General features: G+C 49.2%; 1 protein-coding gene across 3 annotated transcripts in view; it reads right to left on the reverse strand.

Annotated features, from left to right (window-relative positions):
* SCNN1B (sodium channel epithelial 1 subunit beta) overlaps nucleotides 1-15966 on the reverse strand; it is a 36758-nt gene extending 20792 nt beyond the window's left edge. Inside the window, exons 1-3 of one of the 3 annotated variants that reach the window (XM_083474044.1) lie at nucleotides 15410-15966; nucleotides 10500-10796; nucleotides 1176-1494 (exon numbers count right to left, since the gene is read on the reverse strand). In XM_083474044.1, the coding sequence (XP_083330170.1) occupies nucleotides 1176-1494; nucleotides 10500-10542 (362 nt within the window). In that variant the 5' untranslated portion in view covers nucleotides 10543-10796; nucleotides 15410-15966. Of the gene's footprint in view, nucleotides 1-1175; nucleotides 1495-10499; nucleotides 10797-13077; nucleotides 13145-15409 lie in introns of those variants that run through there. The other 2 variants (XM_083474045.1, XM_083474046.1) reach the window with 2 other exon arrangements.
* Nucleotides 15967-22364: the final 6398 nt, after the last annotated feature.

The raw sequence follows: 22364 nt of genomic DNA on the forward strand, positions 1-22364 counted from the left end.
TGTGGAGGAGGGAGAAGAAGAAGAAGAAGAAGAAGAAGAAGAAGAAGAAGAAGAAGAAGAAGAAGAAGAAGAAGAAGAAGAGTAGTAGTAGTAGTAGTAGTAGTAGTAGTTTGGATTTGATATCCAGCCTTTCACTTCCTTTAAGGAGTCTCAAAGCGGCTAACATTCTCCTTTCCCTTCCTCCCCCACAACAAACACTCTGTGAGATGAGTGGGGCTGAGAGACTTCAGAGAAGTGTGACTGGCCCAAGGTCACCCAGTAGCTGCAGGTGGAGGAGCGGAGACGCGAACCTGGTTCCCCAGATTACGTGACTACCGCTCTTAACCACTACACCACACTACACCACTGGGAGAACCTACTTGTTGTGGCTAGTAGCCATTAATCTGTGTAAGCCATCTAGGTTGGTGCCCATCACTGCCTCCTGTGGCAAGGAGCTCCATAGTTTCACTCTGCTCCGTATGAAGAAGTCCTTTCTCCATCTACCACCATACAGCTTCACTGGGTGACCCTGCTGGGTTCTAGTATTACGAGGGAGGAAGTTCTCCCTCTCCACTTTGTCCCACAGCACACAAAGCTTTATAGAATCCTAGAACTGTAGACTTGAGGGGGGCCCTCAGGGTCATCTAGTCCAACCCCCTGCAATACAGGAGCCACAACTATGCACCTCTGTCTCACACACAGCCTTACTTGCCTTTTTTCCCCCAAACTAGAAAGCCCACATAACACCTGTTTCAGACAAGGCTGCCCAGATGGGCAGCGGCAACCTAGTCAGATAGGCAGGGTACAAATCATAAAATCATTATTATCACCACTCGGCAGACCAGCTGCAAACCTCTAGATCAAGGGTGCAGAAGCTGTGGGTTGTTGGACTCCAACTCCCACCATCAAGCCCCATCCCTGGGGGGTGATGGCAACTGGAGAAGCAATGATACTCCTGATTTAGACTGTCTAGAGCAGCCTTTCTCAACCTATGGGTCCCCAGATGTTGTTGAACTACAACTCCCATCACCCCTAGCTAGCAAGGCCAGAGGTCAGGGATGATGGGAGTTGTAGTCCAACAACATCTGGGGACCCACAGGTTGAGAACCGCTGAGATTCCACCCCCCATGCTGGACTGCAATATTGGATGCCCGCCTCGCGGTGAGTCCGAGGACATTTGTCCTGAAGCAGCTCACCTGTATGGGCTTGCATTGCAGATGGTGACGGCAGGGAAGGTCATGGTCTTGAAGCCAATGGCAAGGGAGGCAGAGACGCCGTAGCTCAGGTATGTTAGGATGAGGGACCCCCAGTTCCAGAAGACCAGGGAGGCAAAGAGCAAGGTCAGTAGGAACCAGATAACTTTCTTCTTGGGTCCCTCGCGGATGATGCGCTTAGGCCCGTGGGTGTTGGTGTTATCGCAGTACCAGACCAGCAGCTCTTTGTAGGTGTAGCCGGGACCCTTCTGGAGGCGATGGAGAGCCTTCACAAAGTACCTCTTCAGGGTCATTTTGGGCTCTGTCATTGGAGGAAACAGGAGCCCGTTAACAAAAACCGTCTGAAAAAACAACACCCAGAGTTGCCATGCAATGCAAAGTTGGCATCTTCCACCTGGCACTACAGGAAACGGTTCAGGGTTTGTGGTTTGAAGCAGACATCGTCCAGTCCCCATCATGGGATAGAGGCCTGCTAGCTGCTATTGTGGCCCCTCCCCCTATGATGCTTGTTTCATTAGTATTATTAGTATTATTTTACTATGTATTGATGCATGTATTTTACAAGGGTGGGAACTAGTGTTATAAACTGGGATAGAATAGCTAGAAGCCAAATGGCTCTTGGGACCTGGGTGCCAAAACAGAATGTCTAGTTGCCATTGCGGGGGTGGGGGGGTAGGCAACACTTTTTAATTTATTATTTTCATAAGCATGAACTAATATGCAATTCACATAAGTGACACATTGTTAATATCACATTGTTAACAGAAATTGTGAATACGTGTTTAATTTTGTGTTTACAATAAAAGTATTGGGACCATACTTTTTCAAAACACTCTACTCTTTATTATTAAACTCCTTAACATAGTGTCTAAACATATACTTTGAGTCTTCACAGCACATAATTTCAGTAATCCTTGAGTGTCAGCCAGGCGCAAAAAATGGCACCCAGACTTTTTGAGGTGCTCACAAATGGAGGATATTTGGGTGCAAAATGCGCCCGGTGCCCTGCTAATTTCAAACCCTGGCAGGATCATACCCATAACAAAACATTTTTTAAAAAAGCATTCCAAGAGCAGTTAAAAATATTCAAAAAATCACATTCTAAAGCTGTTACACTTAAAACACCTAATTTTTAAATTAGTTTTAAATGTTCAGGGATCTCAGGGTTGCCAAGGACAGTGTCCTTCCACCATCAGAGGCCTAGGTAAACAGGAATACTTTCATATTCCTTCTGAAAGTCAACAATGTGGGAGAGCATTCTATTAAACAGGGAGCCACTGCTGAAAAGTCCCTGTCATGGGTTAACACCAACTGGGCAACCCCCATTGGTAGAAACCACTTAGAGTCTCCTTTGAAGTACAACCCAGTATATAAAAAATAACTAAGTACAACCCAGTATATAAAAAATAACTAAATAAATAAATGGTCCTTGACAGGGATGGAGATGGGTCAGAACCGGAGCAGGGGAGTATGAAAAATCTACCAGGAATTTGTTCTCCATAAACCTCATTGAAATGAACGGGAACCGGACAGTGGTGCCAGGCCTGGTGGATTGGGGCCCCTGCTGGAGTCATCGAGGAGGAAGTCAAGTGCCATGTGGATCTTCCACTCAAGGCACCAAATGTTTTGGTCAACCCTGGATTTAGATTTTGCCAGAATGATTCATATTTGCTCTCTGGAAAGCAGGAGATATTCCTGCCACTCCTTTCTCCATCTATGCAAACCCATGCAGATGGGCAAAGCTCTTTTCCCACCATCTGTACAGGGGAGCAGACTATGGCCTGCCAAGGCCTGGCTGCCACAGAAAACCAATTCCCTGTGCAGTGGTGGCGCGGCCTGCCATTTTAGCCTTCACGATGAAGAGCCAGGGAGTTAGGGTGCCATAAGCCAGAGCAACACTTCCAGGGACTCCTGAGGCTGCTTCCAGACTGTTCTCCAGGGGAGCTAATCGTAGACCAGCCAATTCAGGTTGCACAGTTAAAATAGTGGGTTGGGTGCTCTTGCGCAATCCCCAAAATCCCAAACTTTTTGCGGCAAGGGAGGCGAGGGGGAAAGGGAATGGAAAGTGTAGGTTAACAACTGCTTGACATTGTGTAAAGGACAGAAGAAGAGTTCTGCTGGATCAGGCCACCATCTAGCCCAGTATCCTGTTCTCACAGTGGCCAACCAGAAGTCCAAATGGGCAACTCAAAAGCAACCTCCCTACAAATGAATGCTCGATAAACAGTCAACTTTGTGCCAATGAAACAAGATGAATGGCCGGTAAACAGGTCACCCGGAACTGGTCTCAGGCACAAAGCAGACATGGTGGAGTTATGGGGAGGAAGGAAGAACAGACTCTGCAAATGTCCCTATTTTCCAGGGATGTCCCTGATTTAGAGAAGCCGTCCCAGCCTCTGATTTGATCCTGGAATGTCCCGCTTTTCCTTAGGATGTCCCTATTTTCATTGGAGAAATGTTGGAGGGTATGGAAAAAGAGCTGGACTGTGTCCCCCACCCCCTCCACTTATCCCCTCCCAACTACTTTCACCCGTGTTTGGCGACAGGTCTCAGAAGCTGCAGGAGGACACAAATGATTCCAAGCTCCAATCCTCTGTGACTTGTTAGGGGTGCAGCTTTCATGGTCTCTAGAGACCCTCCCTCCTGCCCAGTGGAAGCAAGGAACATAGCTGCCCCCACCCCCCAGCAAGCCTCTGCTCTCCTGGAGGCTGAAGGAGGAAGATTCCTCCCAGGCAAGAAAGAGCTGCCTGGCAGGGGCAGGACCAGAGGTTATGTTTTTCAAATACTTTTGCCTTTAAGATACCATCGGTACATTTTGTTCTGCCGATGGAGGGCTGCGGCGGAGTTTGCATTGGCCTCGCGAGTCCTAAAAGGCACGCCTTGTACTCCTCTAGCATGCCAAGGATGCATATTTCTGAATCGGTCGATCCCAAGGTGGAATGTCAAAACGAGAGAGAAAAGGGAAACCCATCGAGTGCTTAGACAACGGTTTGTAAGGTGTAAGGGCTCATCCACACTGACCTTTGGCCCTGTTCTTTCCAGGCACAGGCCTGCAATTTTAAGCACACTTTTTCATTTTTGCTCCAGAGCTTTCCCTGCAGAAACCCTCTCTTTAAAGCTGAATTGGATTGCCATTTGCTCTGATTTAAAGAGTGGGTTTTCGCAGGGAAACCAAAGGGGGACACACACACTCAGACATAGAGCTTTCAAGTGCAGACCGTGGCTGGAAAGTAGAGAGGAAAGGAAAATGTGGGTAAGCCCTAAGAGATGAAGCCAGAGCTAATCTGAGCAAGGCCAGCAGGGCTCAGTGGCAGGACACCTGCTTGGCATGCAGAAGGTCCCAGGTTCTGTCCTCAGTGGCATCCTCAGGTAGGGATGGGAATGTCCCTTGTCAGAAACCCTGGAGAGTCACTGCCAGGCTGCACAGATCTTCTTCTTTGGTGATCACTCATAGCCAAGATTGTCTTCCGTGAACACGGTTTTAACAGCAAGTCTGTAAGTGACTGTGGAGGCCAGTTCTGGATCCACATGTCCTTCCACAGTTGCGACAGGTTTCTGGGCAGGAGTTGATCATGGCAGAGGCGCAGCTAGCTGCTCTGGCACCCGGAGCGGCGCACATGCTATACACCTGGGGGTGGGGCGAGCCGCCCACGGGGGTGGCGTGGCGAGTGTCCCATAGGGATGTGGTAGCGAGCACAGGGTTGACGCATCCCATGGGGGTGGCAGGGCGATGTCACTCCTCTCAGTGATGACACCCGGGGTGAACCGCACCCCCTTCCTCTGCCAGTGGATCATGGTGAAGATTTGCCAAGCGTGCCTTCCTCTTAGCGTGTTTCTCCCTTTCGTCATGAGTTCGAGCATCCTCAAAGTCCATGACACCTTTGGTAAAGGCTGTTCCCCAACTGGAGCACTCGCAGGCCAGTGTTTCCCAGTTATCGGTGTTTATACTAGATTTTTAAAGATTTGCCTTGAGAGAGTCTAGTTTGTTGACCACCAACATTACATTTTCCATTTTTAAGTTTGGAATAGAGTAGTTGCTTTGGAAGACAATAAGCAGGCACCTGCACAACATGACCAGTCTAACGAAGTTGATGTTGAAGAATCATTGCTTTGAAACTGGTGATCTTTGCTTCTTCCATTGCACTGGCATGAGTTCGCTTGTCTTCCCAAGTGATAATATGGAGCTAGATGGACCAGTGGTCTCACTCAGTTTTCTATGTCCTGGTTTAAATCAGCCCTTTATTTAGAACAATGAGAACTGGAACCTTTTGTTGCTTTTAAAGGAAAGAACCATAGCTCAGTGGAAGTAGAGTATTGCTTTTCATACAAAAAAATTCCAGGTTGAATCCCCAATATCTCCAAGTGGAGCTGGGAATGTCCTCTGTCGGACACACTGGAGAGTCGCTGCCAGTCAGTGTTCGCAATACTGCACTAGATGGAAGCAAGTCAGCTTCCTCCGTTCTCTTTGATGGGGCACAGAAGACCTTGTGAAGAGAAGCAGCTGTGGGGACTTTCATTCTTACAGGGTCCCATTCTTGTCCATTTCTGATATGTTAGCCCAGGAGGCAACAAGGTCTTGGATCTTAAAGTTCTTCCCAGTGTTTAGTCGGAATCTCCTTTCCTGCAATTTGAATCCATTGGCTTGATCCTACCTTCTGCAGTAGCAGAAAAGAAGCTTGTGTCATCTTCCATGTGGATTTTTGAAGATGACTATCAAATCAACTCCCAGTCTCTTCTCCAGGCTAAACTCTCTCAACCATTCCTCAACGGCCTTGGTTTCCAGCAGTGTTAGAAACTCAGAGATATAAGCTAGGCACCCAAATGGCTCCTCAGACCAAGGTTTCATTTGCCAAAATGGAATGCCTAGTTGCCATTTTGGGGCCAGATGGCTTGAAAGTCATATTTTCAATAATACATTTTTGGCTCCTGAAATTCATTCCGATTGTGCAGATAAAATATAATGGATAGAATTCTACAAGATGTGTTGCTAGTGTGTGAAAAGGGTCAAGATCCCCGGATCCCCAGGAATGCACCTCCAGATGGTGGAGAGGTCAGGTGCCATCCTGGCATCCGGACATCTTCACTTGGTTGCAAGTGGCCGATAGCACAGGTACAAAATGTGCCTGATACCTGGTGAATTTCGAATGTTGATTTCCAGACCTTGATTAACTTGGTCTCTCTTTGAACACCTTCCAGCTTGTCAATATCTTTCTACAACTATGGTGCCCATAACTGGACATAAGATTCCAGGTGGGGACTGTTCATCTTCTCAGATATCTATCTATCTATCTATCTATCTATCTATCTATCTATCTATCTATCTATCCCGGCCTTCATCCAAGGATCACAGGGTGGTTTACAATATAAAAACACAAAAATACATAGTAACAAACAAAAATGAACCTCCTCTCCCAGTTTAAAAGCCATGTTTACTCAGTCAAATGCCTGGGAGATGAGGAATGTTTTTGCCTGGCGCCTAAAGATATGTAATGAAGGCACCAGGTGAACCTCCCTGGGGAAAGAGCTCTACAAATGGGGAATCACCACAGAAGAGGCCGGATAACTCCCAGATAAACACACCCAATTCTTCACCTGTTCCTCAGAGGTCTTGTTTTTTTCCATAATGCTCACCATCTTTGTTGCTGAACAATCAGGAGTTGAATCCCGCCTTGGTCTCCTGCAGATCCTCATCTCTCGCTGCCCTGCCCCAAATTGCTCTTTCATAGAGCCAGGTGGAGATTCCTCCCCTCCCCCAGGGGCCATCTTCTTCTTCTTCTTCTGTATGCAAACCCCATTAGAGAAGAATGAACTCAGGTTGAAGCAAACACACTCAGACTCTGCTAGGCAAAGGCTGCCATGCCAGGCGCTCTGGGCGCGGGTGTTTGTTCCCGGATGAGTCACTCATCTCCCCAGAGGGCAAATGGGGATGCTGTGTAGCTAACGAGAGGTGGCCAGGAGCCCACGTTACCTTTGGCAAAGCACCAGCACACTTCCTGGGTGCCTTTGATTTTCCCAACCATGAACGCACACACTGCAAAACCTGACGGCGGCATGTGCAGAAAATGCAAGCTGGCTTGTGAAAAAGCACAAGGCAAAGGGGGAGGGCCGTAGCTCAGTGGAGGAGCAGCTGCCTTGCATGCAGAAGGGCACAGGTTCTATCCCCAGGTGGGGCTGGGAGAGAGAGTCTCCCTGCCTGAAACCCTGGAGAGCTGCCATTGTCAGGGCTCACCCAATAATTCCAATGGATTGCTGAATATTGTTTTATTGGATATATGTTGTTTATTTTAAAGTTACTGCGACTTTTTTTGTATTGGGTCCAATTGTTATTAGGTGTGTGATATTTGCTGCCTATTTTGTTGTTTCTTCACCTTGTTTATAGTAAGTGGTACTTTGGTTCTCAAACTTAATCCGTTCCAGAAGTCCGTTCCAAAACCAAAGCGTTCCAAAACCAAGGCACGCTTTCCCATAGAAAGTGATGCAAAATGGATCAAACCTTTCCTGACTTTTAAAAACAAACCCTAAAACGGCAATTTAACATGAATTTTACTATCTATCGAGACAATTGATCCATAAAATGAAAGCAATAAACAATGTACTGCAGGCACACAATCAATCAATCAATCAATCAATCAGTAGCTGAACTGGGTTCCACACAGTCACAAAAACAAAACAAAAAAGCCGCAAAAACAAAGACACAAAATAAATAGCAAAAACAGACAGACCTCAGCGTAACACTCAAAATGGAGCACGTTCGGCTTCTGAAAAAAAGTTCGCAAAAGGGAACACTTATTTCCAGGTTTGCAGTGTTTGGGTTCCAAGTTGTTTGAGTACCAAGGCGTGTGAGAACTGAGGTACTGCCATATAGAAAGGTGGGATACAAATTAAAAGTGAAATGAAATCCACACTTCATTTCTAGGTACTGCTCCACACTTTCCCAGTCCATGTCTGAGCATTTTGGGGGGTGCGGGGTTTGCCATGACATTTCCCCCACGAAAACAGGCTTTAACGCTGAACGGCAATTTGGGATTTATGTGGATTTATTTTCAGCTGTAAAGAGCAGGTTTTCACAGAGAAAGCAACAGGGCCAAAAATAAATAAAAATATATAAAGTGCTAGGAGATGGAGCTTTAAAACATGGGCCCATACCTAAAAACGAAGCACAAAAGGAAGTCTGGATGAGCCCTCCGCGTAGAGACTACTGAACTAGATGGACCAAAGGTCCAGCTCAGTAGAAGGCAGCAGCGTCCAATCATGCTGTCATCTCAGGGACTGCACCAAAGTCAAGCCAGGCTAAGACCCGCTGCTCCCTGAGGCTGGGAAGAAAGGCCTCTCCACCTTGGTCATGGGCACTGCAGGCCCAGGGAGCGGAACGGGTGTCTGCGGACGGCGCACGGAGTCCGATCGGGAGGCATTTGCAATCTCCAGCCTGGCAGGCTGGCTGAGTGGCAGGGAGCCAGTTGCGGAAGCCAGAAGCAATGTGCTGTGACCAGGTAAAGGAAACATTTGCCGGGCATGCAGAATCTGTGCTACAATTGGCCGCAGTTTTGCTTTTGTGGAGAGCACCTGCAAAATCAGCTGCCGTTGCATGTGTTTGGCAAACTCTGACCCAGCAGGATGAATCTTTAGGCTTCTTTCTTTGTACAAACAGCAGTGTGTGTGTGGGGGGGGGGGGCTGGCTACGGCTCTTGTCCAGTTTAGGAAGACTTGCATAGAGGCACTACACATTTTCAAAAGCCAGAAGTGGAAAAATTATGGAGGACACGTTCCGCCTCACCCATCTCCCTGGTGTGGAAAGAGAGATGATTGCAGGAGGAAGCAGGGGCGTAGGAAGGGGGGGCTGTGGGGGCAGACCGCCCTGGGTGCCCTCACTGAGGGGGGTGACAAGCCTACTCTGAGCCATGGGGTTAGTGGGGGAGCTGTGCCACTCTGTTGGCAGCATTCCCTCCTTCCCAGTTAGTTTTGACAGCTTGGGGGAGGCTTGGAAGTTACGGGCGGGCAGCGCGCTGAATGTCCACCACGGGTGGCGCACTCCGCTCTCGTGTGCTGCTCGCTCCGCCTCTGGCTGCAGGGCATGCACGTCACTCCAGACACCAAGTGGCTATCCTGGGAGGGCACCCTCCACACCATGTCCCCCTTGGGAGCGCACCTACCCTAGGCAGCATAGATATATGCTCTGCTGCTGGAAGGAAGCCCATTCAGCTGGGTCTACAGCACTACTGTAAGACCATCCCAGCCCTGATTTGCTCCTTTGGCAGAGCTGGGACTGGCATTTTTTGAGTCCTTGGCAGATATCAGCAGCCAAGGAGCTTGGGGGGCTGGCAGACTAGGAAGCTGCCCCATTCTTGCAGGCCCTCAGGTGGCAAAGGGCCCACCTCCATCCCTCCCCGCGGGGCGAACGGACAAGAAGGAAGGGGAGGATATCTGGCAAGATCCAGCGGTGGAGTGGAGCAGAGCCAAAGCCTCACCATTAATTCCATGGCAGGGACAACCACATCTTCTCCCAGATCACAGCCAATCCTCTGCATGCCAATTAAGTCAGAAGCTGTTCTCAGAGAGAGGTCCCCACTCACGGAAGCTAAGCAGGCACAGGGGGGAATCAATTCCATCAGCACGCACGGCCAAGGGTTCAAGCGCACCTTCTAGTTTAAGAAAATCCCAAAGCCGCTTTCTTAGGACCAACAGAAATGCTGCAGAATAACTGAGCAAGCCTTTGGGTCCACCAGATCACTTCCACAGGCTGGAAGTTAATCAAAGTGGAAGGGATGAAAGAATTGGGCATTCAAGCCACTGTGTCTGCCCAGGCCAAAAGCACCTTTTTGTTGTGTAGGCTTAGAAGGGAACCTGTGCTGGAGCGCACCCGCACCTCAGAATTGGGAAGGGGACATAGCTCAGTGGCAGAGTTATCTGCCTTGCAAGCAGAAGGTCCCAGGTTCAATTCTTGACAGCATCTCCTGGTGGAGTTGGGAGTGACTCCTGCCTGAAATTCTGGAGCGCAGCTGCCAGTCAGTGTGGACAATGCTGAGCTAGAGCAATGGTCTGACAGTATGGCAGCTTCCTATATTCCTAATTTGCTTCTACACGCCACTGGTGAGAGTCTTGTATCCAGGATCACTCCATGCGAGGAGGGAGCCTGGAAGGCATAACTGCCAGAGGGGAAATGGATCAGGGAGAGTCATCTTAGGACCTGTCCTGGTTTTTCACCACCACCAATTTCGCCATGCAGGATATGACTGCATCGAGCCTGTCTGCAAACTGAGCTATGCCCACCCAGCTGATCTGTCTAGGCGCAGCCTCCCTGTGCCTTACCTGGCGAGCTTCTGTCTTCTCCAGTAATTGCTGGTGGATCCATAGCGATCTAGGACGGCGTTGGCTCAAAAGATGCCACAGGTGGAGTGAAATGGGCAGAGGGCGCTGTCCTCCATTCGCCAATGGGAGGCGAGTGCCTTCCAAGACCCACTCAAGTCCCAGGCAGAGCTAAGGGAGCTTCAACCAACAGCCCCTTCCTGTGGCAGAATTTGTCAGGCGTTGGTAGCAATGGCTGTTTTCGGGAGCAGAACAAGCCTTGGGTTACACGTGTGCAAAAGGGGGTGTCCCCTTTGTCTCCTGCAAAAGGGAAAGAGGCAGATTATAAATGACCATTGTTAAAAATGTCATTATCACCGCCTGTCCCTTTCTGCATTCATTTCCTTCTGACTTCACTCTTGACAATGCCCCTTCCCTCCAACCCCCCCCCTTATGTGACTATATACCTGCAACTCAATATATGATTTAATACACCTGATATAGTGGCATGTACTCCACAAAAGCTCTTGCCATTGTTAATTTGTTAGCCTTTAAGGTGCCACAAGACTCTTCTCAGGCTTTTAAGGCAGAGACATGTCTTTAAAATAAATTGTTTAGCAGTGTTCTGTGTTTTTAGCCTACACTATGCAGAGGCAGGAGGCACAATTGCCTTGAAAGTGCAGCAGGTTTAAAACTCATCCCTCAGAATCTCCTCTCAACATCTGAAGATCTCGAAGTTTGAAAGGATGTACACAGATTTTAAAATTTGGGTTAAGCTTTGCGATTGTGGGGGGGGGGGTAAATGGATCCTCCCTGCAGTCTTTCTCAATACAGGTAAGAAGCATCTCATGGGGCAGGGGGATGAAAACAAATGCTTGAATCTACATAGAATCACAGAACTGTAGAGTTGGAAGGGACCACAAGCTTCATCTAGTCCAGGCATATTCAAAGTCCGTTTTGGGGGCTTAATCCGGCCCACTGGTCAGTTTAATCTGGCCCCTGTGGCTGTTTATTTCCTGGGGTAAAGTCCTGAAAAACCTCAACAACTTCAACCCTAAAAAATGGTTAACAACTTTGGTCGGCCCTCATGGCCCTTCACTTCATCAAATCTGGCCCTCTTTGAAAAAAGTTTGGACACCACTGATCTAGTCCAGGGGGTAGGCAAACTAAGGCCTGGGGCCAGATCCAGCCCAATCGCCTTCTAAATCTGACCCGCAGATGGTCTGGGAATCAGCGTGTTTTTACATGAATAGAATGTGTCTTTTTATTTTAAATGCATCTCTGGGTTATTTGTGGGGCATAGGAATTCGTTCATCCCCCCCAAAAAAATATAGTCCAGCCCCCCGCAAGATCTGAGGGACAGTGGACTGGCCCCCTGCTGAAAAGGTTTGCTGACCCCTGATAGTCCTACCCCCTGCAATGCAGGAATATTTTGCCCAACGTGGGGCAAATTAAGCATGAGATTAAGAGTCTCTTGCTCTACGGACTGAACTACTCTCACAGATGCCATCAGAGCTAGTATTTGCTGCTCTGACTTCTTGACACTGCAGAGGGTCCATGAAGATCCCCCAGTAGAAATGTAAAATGGGAATGTAGGGCAACAGAGGAGCAGGAGACTGCGGGAAAAGCTCCAGGTAGGCAAGGAAGCTAGATGGGCCCAAGGCGGCAGCAGCAGCAGCAGGCCTGATGGTGTGACTGAGAACTAAAGGGAAATGCAAGCAAAATGTCCCAGGTTTAGTCCCCAGGTAAGGTTGGGTGAGACACCTGCCTGAAACCCTAGAGAACCACTGCTGTCCGTCGGTGTGGACAGTACTGAGCTAGAAGGACCCAATGGTCTGATGCAGGACAAGGCTGTGGGAGACAGGTGAACATCTCCTGGGGTTTTTGAAGCCCTCCCTCCAGCAGCTGTTCCACCTGTGCTGCTCACTCAGCTGTTGAAACTAAGGTGTGGCTTGCGAGCGTCAGCTGGGAGCACTGGATTGGCATCCCTGACGCTGGGGAAAAAACCTGCCGCCCACAACAACCTGGCCTCTCATCAAGCTCAGCAGGACACACTTCACCTGGCAGAGCACCAAGGATGTTTTCTGGCTAGCATGGCAAATGGGACACATTTGGGGAAACAGAGCTCTGTGTTGCTCTTTGGATGCTGTTTCTATCATGCAGAAACTAGGGATTGCAAGAGCTGGTCTTTGACAGGGAAGTTGAGCAACAAGGCAGAAGAGAAGGACATTTATGAGCACAGCAAAGTTGCTCACTTAAAACAGGCAGAAACTGGACTCTGGGAGTCCCAGACTCTTGGCACCCAGACAGCGCAAGGTCCTCCCTCCATCATTCAGGCTGCCCGTGGCTCAGAGCCCAAAGCCTTCAGGTTGGGAAGAACAAATAGTTTGAACCACCTGAGATCACTCACTGAGCTTCTTGAACTTTGACTCCTCGTTTGGAAACTGGAATAACCACCATTTAAATAAGCAGAGATCTTTGATAGGCGGGTTAAGGATGCCTCCAGCTCTTGGCTTAGGGACTTATTCATGCAAAAGGTGGCGGGAGTTATTTGAGTATTTCTAGCAATAACTGGGTTTTTTATATTATTATTGATTGATACCTGCTTCATAAGAACGTTAGAAGAGTCTTCTGGATCAGGCAAATGGTTCATCTAGTTCAATATCTTGTTCTAAAAGTGCCAACCAGATGCCTATTATAAGACACCCACAAGCAGAACTTCAGCCCCAGAGCACTCTCTACCTTCCTGTGGTTTGCAGCAACTGGTTTTGAGAAGCACGGCTGCCTCCAACTTTGGGGGCAGAGTATAGCTATCATGGCTAGTAGTCCTTGATATAAACTTGCTTAATCCTCTTTTAAACCCATCCAAGTCAGTGGTCATCCCTGCCTCCTGTGGGAGGGAGTTCCAAAGATTAACTATGCAGTGCACAAAGAAGTGCTTCCTTTGCTGGCGATCAGCTTGGCTTAAACCACCCTTCCCCAAACTTGATGCCTTCTGGATATTTTGGGTGGCACCTCCCATCAGCCCCAGGCAGCATTGCTGCAGGGCACAGAGGCTGGTGAGAGTTGTAGCCTCGAACTTCTGGAGGGCACCGGGTTGGGGAAGGGTTAGGGTTAATCTTCAAAGGAGCCTTTCCTGAGAATTTTTTTTTTTTTTAAGGATTTGGAAATGGTTACTGGTATATTGACTGATTATTTGTTTAAATTGTTCAGTAAAAATATATACAAAAAAATAAAATAATAAATAAATAAAAAGGATTTGGTCTTTAGCAGAAACTAGGGAAGGGCAATGCACTTTGGTGACTCTGGCCTCCAATGCTGCTCCCATATAGATTCGCAGACTTGGAAGGGACCACAAGGGTCATCTAGTCCAACCCCTTGCAATGCATGAAACTTTTTTGCCTAACATGGGTTTTGAAATCGCAACCCTGAGATTAAGAGTCTCATGCTCTAACAACTGAGCTATCCCTTCCTGTGTGCTGCCGCCGCCCCCTCCTCCCCACAGCCAACATGATCTGCTCCAAACCCTTATCCCCTTCCCAGGGTCACTTCACACATTACACACTTTCCCATATAACAGCAGAACATTGAGCACATGCCAAACACACGTTTTCCACCATGTACATGAGCTGCACTTGTTGAAAAGCTGGTGGTTTCAGTCTTGCACAATTCTGATTCTTGGGGAGGGGCAGCGGGCAGTCAAATTTGGCCCTGGTAGAGAGGAGTGGAGCAGGTTTAGGCAAAACTGTGCATCCCTGCTCCCAATTGGGTGTGTGTGTGTGTCATTATTCTCCCAGTTTAGCTAACCCTGAGCCAGAAAACAGCCTCAGTGTGGCCAATAGATTACTATCCCCCCGCCCCTTTTCAACACGGAGGTCTCCAGAGGAGTTACAACAATCTAAAAATGCCATTACAGTGGTACCTCAGGTTAAGTACTTAATTCATTCCGGAGGTCCGTTCTTAACCTGAAACTGTTCTTAACCTGAAGCACCACTTAAGCTAATGGGGCCTCCTGCTGCCGCTGTGCCACCGGAGCACGATTTCTGTTCTCATCCTGAAGCAAAGTTCTTAACCTGAAGCACTATTTCTGGGTTAGTGGAGTCTGTAACCTGAAGCGTCTGTAACCTGAAGCGTATGTAATCCGAGGTACCACTGTAGAGTATTTAAATCAGTTAAAATAAATTACGGTCAAGAGAGCATTGGAGGAGCCCGACGGTCACTGGATCAGGACAAAGGACATGGGGTAGGGTAACCTAGTCCAGCATTTTGTTCTCACCCTCTTCTGGGAGGCCCACAAACAGAGCCTGAGCGCAGCACAGACACCGCGGCTGGTAGCCACGGATAGCGTCATTCACCGCCATGGATTTGTCTACACCTGTAGTGCTCTGCCACTGGAACTCCCTGCCAATTGAAGGCTGGAGAGCTTCAGAAGACGAGGGGGGAAGCAGCAGCAGCGCCCAGGTGGGTGAAGGGTTCTGGCACTTGCTCGCCCCCTGGGAATGAAGTTAACCCCTTTCTTAACCTAGGAAGGTTCTCTCAAGGTTTAGGGGGGGGGGGGAGAGAGAGACAGATTTCCATCCTATAATCATCGCAAGTAAAGGGGAGGGGGGGTTGGATGTAGAGAGGCAGCTTTCAGACCTCTTGGAAGAGGGAACGTTCCGGACTTCAATAAGCAAGAGTCGTATGAACTTGAGCCATGGGGACCCCTTCTGTCTTCATCGAAGGTGACCCCTCCCGCTCTGCTAGGGATTCCTCCTGTTCTCGATCCCTTGGGTGGGATCAGGGGCGCCCCCCCCCCCGGAGATGATCGCTTAGGGGAGCCGGCGGAAGAGGCAGCCCTCCGGTTCGACGGAGCCCCCGGACAGTTTGATTCCCTCCCCCCCCCCACTCGGCTCGGAGGGGTCCTTGGAAGGAGCGACCTGCCCATCCCTCACCTGCCTCTCCGCCTGCTTGGCGGCTGGTCCCGCGGACGCCTTCCTGCGTCTTCCCCGACGGCTCCGTCTCAGGCTCCGTCTCTGCCTGGAGCTCCCGCCTCCTCCGTCGCCTCTGCCCCTTTCTGTTGCCCGGAGCGCCCTCCGTTCCTTCCCACCCCCCCTCCCGCTCACTTGCCAAATCCTCGCCCGCCCCCACCCTCAGGTCGCCACCTCTTCCTCAGTCTTGTTAGTACAACGGCCAGGCAGGCGGAAATGCGGCCGGCGAAGCTTTTCCCAGGCGGGAGGATGCGGCTCCAGTTGGATTCCTCCCCGTCGGCGGGCTGGGAAGGGAAGGCGTGCCGGGCTTAGGGAAGAAAAAGCACTCTGAACATGCGCAGAAGCCGTCTCTACGCCAACCTTTCCGACAGGGGGCGCTGCGCTTCTGACTACCAGGGCTGCGAGGCTGCTCCCGCTGCCCACCCCCTCTGGCGACCTTTCAGTGCGGGGCAGAGCAGAGAGGGAGGGGAATCGGGACCTGCCTGACTCGGCTGCTGCAGAGCAACCACCCAGCCCAGGACAGGTTTCCTCCAGCTCATAGCCCCATCCCGTCCTGAATTCTCAAAATGCCTCTGAATTAGTTGCTGGGAATCGCAGGTGGGGAGAGAGCGTAAGAAGAGCGTGCTGGATCAGGTCAACAGGCCATCTAGTCCAGCATCCTGTTCTCACAGTAGTAGTTGCCTGTGGGATTCAAGCATAAGAGCCCTCTGGCCTCCTGTGGTTTCTCCCCTCCAGTGCCGCTCAGTTGCTGCTTGGTGTCTTTTCCCATTGGGACATCCCTTTGGCCCCTGTGAGAAAAAGATTCTGGGATGAATGCAGCCTCTCTGGCCTGATCTGGCCACAGAATTTTTCTTATGGAACCTCCAAATCCAGGAGTAGTCTATCTAGGTCCTGGGAGGTCACATTGAGAGCCGGATGTTGGCTTGATTCAGCACTGCAGGGCTCTTCTGATGTCCTCACGGGACACTGTCCATTTAAACACAGGAAGGTGTTGATGGGGATGGGCTTGATCAGACCCATGTCTGGTGTCCTTGTCTCAACAATGCCCCTGCAGGGCTACCAAGCGGGGCACAAAGTTGACCAGGGAGCCACCTCCCTCTCCACTGTTTGTTGCTTTTGACCTAGCACATTCCAAGATAAACTCCATGCTTCTCTGGAGAGAAACCAAACACATTGGCCACAAACCTCTTTGTTCCTTCATGAGGGCTGGTCTCTTTGCCTTCTCCTCTCCAGAGATAGCAAGTGTCTTTGCAGAGTTCACTACAGCCCTGCTGATGGCAGACACACAGCTGGAATTGACTGTGCTGGCTTCCTTGGAGGAGGAGGAGGAGGAGGAGGAGGAGAAGCAGGAGGATGCTTAGGAACATTTGAAGGTGCCATCTTAAAGAATTGTAGAGTTGGAAGGGACCCCCAAGGATCATCTACCAGTGGTGGCCAAATTTGGCCCTCCAGCTGTTTTTGGACTACAACTCCCATCATCTCTAGCTAACAGGACCAGTGGCCAGGGATGATGGAAATTGTAGTCCCAAAACAGCTGGAGGGCCACGTTTGGCCACCACTGATCTAGACCAACCCCATGCAACATGTCCCTTGGTCTGTGTAGCCCAAGTGCTCCCCTTTTAATGCCCTGATCTCAAGCAAGGTGGGAGGGAAGACTAGAAAGAGAAATGCACTCTGCACATACCTAGAGGCCCTCTTCTCAGTTACTTCAAACATTCCTAACATGGAATATGCAGACCCTTATCAGCATCATTATTCTAAAGACTTCTCTGCTGTCCTCCACAAAAGCTTCCAGGACAGTTTGTTGACTCTGAGCCTGACATTTCCCCCGCCAACGCTGCCTCTTTGTTTTGTTCCACCGCTTGTGCAATTGCCGAAACTCACATCATGGGGCCTCATGTGCAATGTATGACTTACAGTGCTGGGCTGTGGCCATTGCACTTTTCTCAGTGGAACTCTGGAAGAATGAATGCATCGTTCTAAAAGGCCAATCTACGAGCAAGCAAAGCTCACATAAGACAATGCCCAGGGGACCGTTTTTTGGCATGGGAAGGAAGCTCTACGTTGTGTAAACAAAGGGTTCATGATGAGTTTGGCAGCTGGGGAAGCCAGAGGGCTCTCAGAGCAGCAGGCAGGCTGGTTTTGCTTTCAAGACATGAATTGCTGGCAAGCACCTGTGTGGCTGCTTACACCTTAAAACACACCTCCCCAGCCCACCCTCAAAAGAATAATGGGAACTGTAGCTTTCCCCCACAGAGCTACAATTCCCAGTACTTAGCAAACTACAGTTCCCAGGATTCTTTGGGGGAAGTCAAGTGCTTTCAATGTCTGGAGTGAACACCGACAGATGTCTCTCTTCAACATTTCATAGGATCATAGAATTGTATACAGGCAACCTGTGATTTGCACGGGGTTTGCATTCTGGGTCACTGTGTGCATTGGTAAGCTCATAAGCCCACCCTGTCCCCATTATGCCCTGTTATGCCCCTGCCCCCCTCCATTATGTCCTTTTCCAGGTCCAAAAACAGCCCATGTGTGCATGGTCATGTGTGCTTTGAATGCGCACAAAACAGCAGTTCCCTGTACAGTGGTACCTCGGGTTAATAACTTAATTTGTTCTGGAGGTTCGTTCTTAACCTGAAACTGTTCTTAACCTGAGGTGCCACTTTAGCTAATGGGGCCTCCCGCTGCTGCTGCGCTGCCAGTGTGTGATTTCTGTTCTCATCCTGAAGCAAAGTTCTTAACCTGAGGTACTATTTCTGGGTTAGTGGAGTCTGTAACCTGAAGCGTCTGTAACCTGAAGCATCTGTAACCTGAGGTACCACTGTAGTTGGAAGGGACCCAGAGGGTCATCTCATTCAACCCCCTTCAATGCAGAAATCACAGCTAATTTCCAGAAGTGATCTACTTTGGATGTCACCTGGATGTCCAACTGTGCAAAAACTAGGCTTATATCTTTCCTGGTATCCATATTGGAAGAAGAAAAAGAAGAAATCTCCCTTCTCTTGCCGCTAAAATGGGTGCAAGTTGCTTTATGAAGCAAGATCAGAAGAGCCTGGCTGCTGGATCTAGCCCAGCATCCTGTTCTCTCCATGACCAGCCAGATGCCCTAATGGGAAGCCCACAACAGCAGGTCTCTCCCTACTTGTGCTTCCCAGCAGTTGAGGCATCCTGTCTCCAACAGTGGAGGGAGAACCTACTCACCATGGCTAGGAGACACTGATAGCCTCCTCCTCCATGCATTTGTATAATCTTCTTTTAAGGCCATTCAAGTTGGTGACCCTCACTGCCTCCTGGGGAAGTGAGTTCCACAGTTTAACTCTGCACTGTTTTGAGGAAGTCCTTTAATTTGTCCCAAACCCTCCAACATTCAACTACATTGGATGTCCATGAGTTCTGGTATTAGGAAAGAGGGAGGAAAAAACGTTATTCGCTTTCTCCCCACCTTAATTTTATACGCCTCTATCACGTCATCTCTTACTTGCCTTTCTTTCTAAGCTAAAAAGTCCCAAATGTTGAAAACAACCTTTCTTCAGAGGCGTGTTGCTGCATCATCCCCTTGATGACCCAGGTTGTCCCTTTTCTGGCCCTTTTGCAATCCTGCCCCATGGAAGGACAGCAAAGCAGAGAGAGGAGGACAGTTCCACTCTTAGGAAATGGTGAGGGAGGCTGATGTCAGGGAGAGTCATGTGCTCCCCTGACTGAGACATTCTAGGGAAATGACTAGAGGGAACATAGACTGAGTCCATCAATCAAGCTCAGTATTGTCGGCACTGACTGGCAGCAATGGCTCTCCGGGGTTCTTCAGAGAGGAGACCTTCCCCTGGAGATGCTGTTGAGGATTGAACCTTGCGAGCTTCTATGTGCAAAGCAGATTCTCTGTCATGAAGGTGCAAGGCCCTTTCTTTTGGGGTTTTGTTTCCTTTGGATGAGAGAGCCCCCCTCGTTTCTCATATAACAAGCAGAGCCCAAGTAGAAGCAAAGAGGAAAACAGAAAATCTTCCAGGGAACAATTTTTGGGCAGCCTCTCCAGCTCACCCCCGCCCAGTTTCTCTCTGCTATTCCAACTTGAACCACTCCTTCTCTCTCTAGCCTGTATTATCTTTGCAAATTTGAGAGCAGCTTTCAACTGAAGGGTATACAAAAGCTCTCCATAAAGCATAAAATCTAAATATTCACCCACCAGGCTTTTGCCTCATGCCCGTGAAAGTAAACTACCTGCCCAGAGCTATGAAAAAAAATTGAGTCTTTGGTGACTTCCAAACCATTTAACACGCATTTAAAGCATATGGCTTTTTACTAAAGAACCTTGGGAACTGCAGTTTGTCAAGGGTGCTGGGAATTGTAGCTTTTGGATAGATACAGTTTCCAGGACTGGGGGAAAGCATGGTTTTTAAAGTGGTATAAACACGCTTTAAATGTATGGTGTGGATGTGACTTTCATTTATCAACTCTCATACTCCAGTCACACTTCACATGAGGAAAGCATCAGAGAGAAGGCTCCTCACGCTTGGACCCCCAGCCTTGGGGTGACCCCAGATTCTTCCCAATTGAGGAGGCAATGTGGTGTAGTGGTTAGAGTAGGACCAGGGAGACCAGGTTCAAACTCAGCCCTGAAGTTTGCTGAGTGACTTCAGTCTCTCTGTCTCTCTCAGTCTTGCCAAACACACAGTGATTTTGTGAAGATAGAAGGGAGGCGGAGAGGACCACATACATCACTCCGAGCTCCTTGGATGAAGGTTTGCAATAACAAATGAACAAATTGAAATGACAGGCGTACAAAGCAGTGACGTGAAGACTGGAGCACCTGTCAATCCTGCCACCATGATTCAGGCACATTGTCTGTCTTAAAGAAAAACCAGGTATATGCAGTGGCGTAGCGTGGGTTGTCAGCACCCCGGGCAAGGCAAGTAATTTGTGCCCCCTAACCCATGGATTTGCGCCCCTTAACCCGTGGATTTGCGCCCCCTAACCCTAACCCCCAGATGTTGCACCCGGTGCGGCCGGCCCCCCCTGCACCCCCCACGCTACGCCACTGGGTATATGAACATTCAAGTGTTTATTGTTTCATTCTTCGCTTCTGAAATCCGGTTCATCCTTGAGGAGGGAAAAGATGGAACATTTCCTAGTGCCACAGCCAGTGTCTGTCTTCCTGCCTTTCAGGGGTTTGGAGTAGATGATCCTTGGGATCCCTTCCAACCTGACAATCCTATGATTCCCCCTTGGTCTGTTATTCCAGGAGTGACCTGCTGGGTTTGTTCCAGCTGCAGAAAATCACAGAAATGGAGCAAAGTCAGAAGCTGAAGTTTGGCTACAAAACTGGCCCTCTGTTTCAGAGAAGAAGCCAGCAAATCCTGGTTGGTGAGCCTCACATCCTCAGAGCGTCTTACAGACGCAGGTTCCCTGTGGCCCCTGCATCCCAGGCACTGGTGGGGTGCAGCTCCACATCCCTGTCAAGCTGGGTGCTCCCAGGTCTGAACGGATGAGCAACTTCAGGGAGCGACTCTCCTGAGTCACCTGTTTGTCCTCTTCCAGCCCGTATTCCCAGTTCCTCCGAGCTGCTCCGTTTCTGCAGCAGCCACCTCAGCAGCCCTGGATGCATCACGGCAAAACTGCATCCCTTCTGCAGGTGTCTCCACCTGGGCCTTCCCTGAAATGCAACTCCTCCCTTTCTGAGATCTCCTGGTGCCTCAGGATCAGCAAGTTTTGACCTGCAGAGGGAAAGGCTGCCCAAAATGGTGCTTTTGCTTTCCAAGCAATTATTGCTGTTGCGGCGTCTCTTCCTAAACCACATGGTTCTTCTTCCTTTGTTCCGGGTGTCAGCTCCAAACACCCTTCCTTGGGCCATGCTTCCTGCCCCACTACCCACCCCCGACCAGACTGGTGTTTTATCGTGGGTAAATTCTGCAACATGTTACTGACACAATATCAAGGCATGAGCGGTGGATTTGTCCTGCTTTATTATGGAATCATAGAATTGGAAGGGACCCTCAAGGGTCATCTAGTCCAACCCCCCTACAGAACAGGAAGCACAGCTAAAGAATCCCTAGCAGGTGACCATCCAACCTCTCTTTAAAAGCTTCCGATGAAGGAGAGTCCACCACTTTTGGAGGAAGTCTCAGTGATGCTTTATGGCTGTCCAGAGGGGCCATAGTGCAACCAATTGGGGGTCCTGAACACTTGTGGTATGAACAGGTATGGCAATTCATCAAGTCGTTTTGGTATATGGACAGGGAAGGCAAGATCTCCCAGGGTGGGAGGCTGGGAGAAGAAAGGAAAGCTCCCAGGGGAGAGCTGGGAGCGTCCACCCCAGAGCCGGATTTACATATAAGCTAAACAAGCTATAGCTTAGGGCCTCACTCTCTTGGCTCCCCCAAAAACAATTAAAGGAAAAAAACCCTGGGCGTACATTTCCAAAATATAAGATAAAAAATAATAAAACAAAACCTACATACAGCAACAGTGTTTTGTGTTATGTGCAAATGGCTTTAGATACCTATTGTTGTTGTTGTTTAGTCGTTTAGTCGTGTCCGACTCTTCGTGACCCCATGGACCAGAGCACGCCAGGCACTTCTGTCTTCCACTGTCAGATACTTATTAGGTCCATAAATTACCATATAGTATATATTCAACACAAAAAACAGCAACAATTTGTTGGTGACAAAGGACAGCTGGACATATAAAGAGCCCCATTACCTTCAGTAGCTTAGGGCCTCCTCAAACCTAAATCCGACCCCTTTCTGTGTGAGACAAGGATTAAGATCTCCCTTTGACAGAGGACTCTGCATTTTCTTTTCTCTTTCTTTCTCTGTTTTCGTTGTTATCTAGATGAGTTTCTTTTATCTTATTGTAATACGAAAAAGCTTTAATAAAATCTTATGCGGGGTGGGGAGGAAGTTATGGGCTCTGTAGCAACTGC

Source organism: Podarcis liolepis (genome assembly GCF_965112155.1).
Source record: "Podarcis liolepis genome assembly, chromosome: 14".
In the NCBI taxonomy this organism is placed as follows: Eukaryota; Metazoa; Chordata; class Lepidosauria; order Squamata; family Lacertidae; genus Podarcis; species Podarcis liolepis.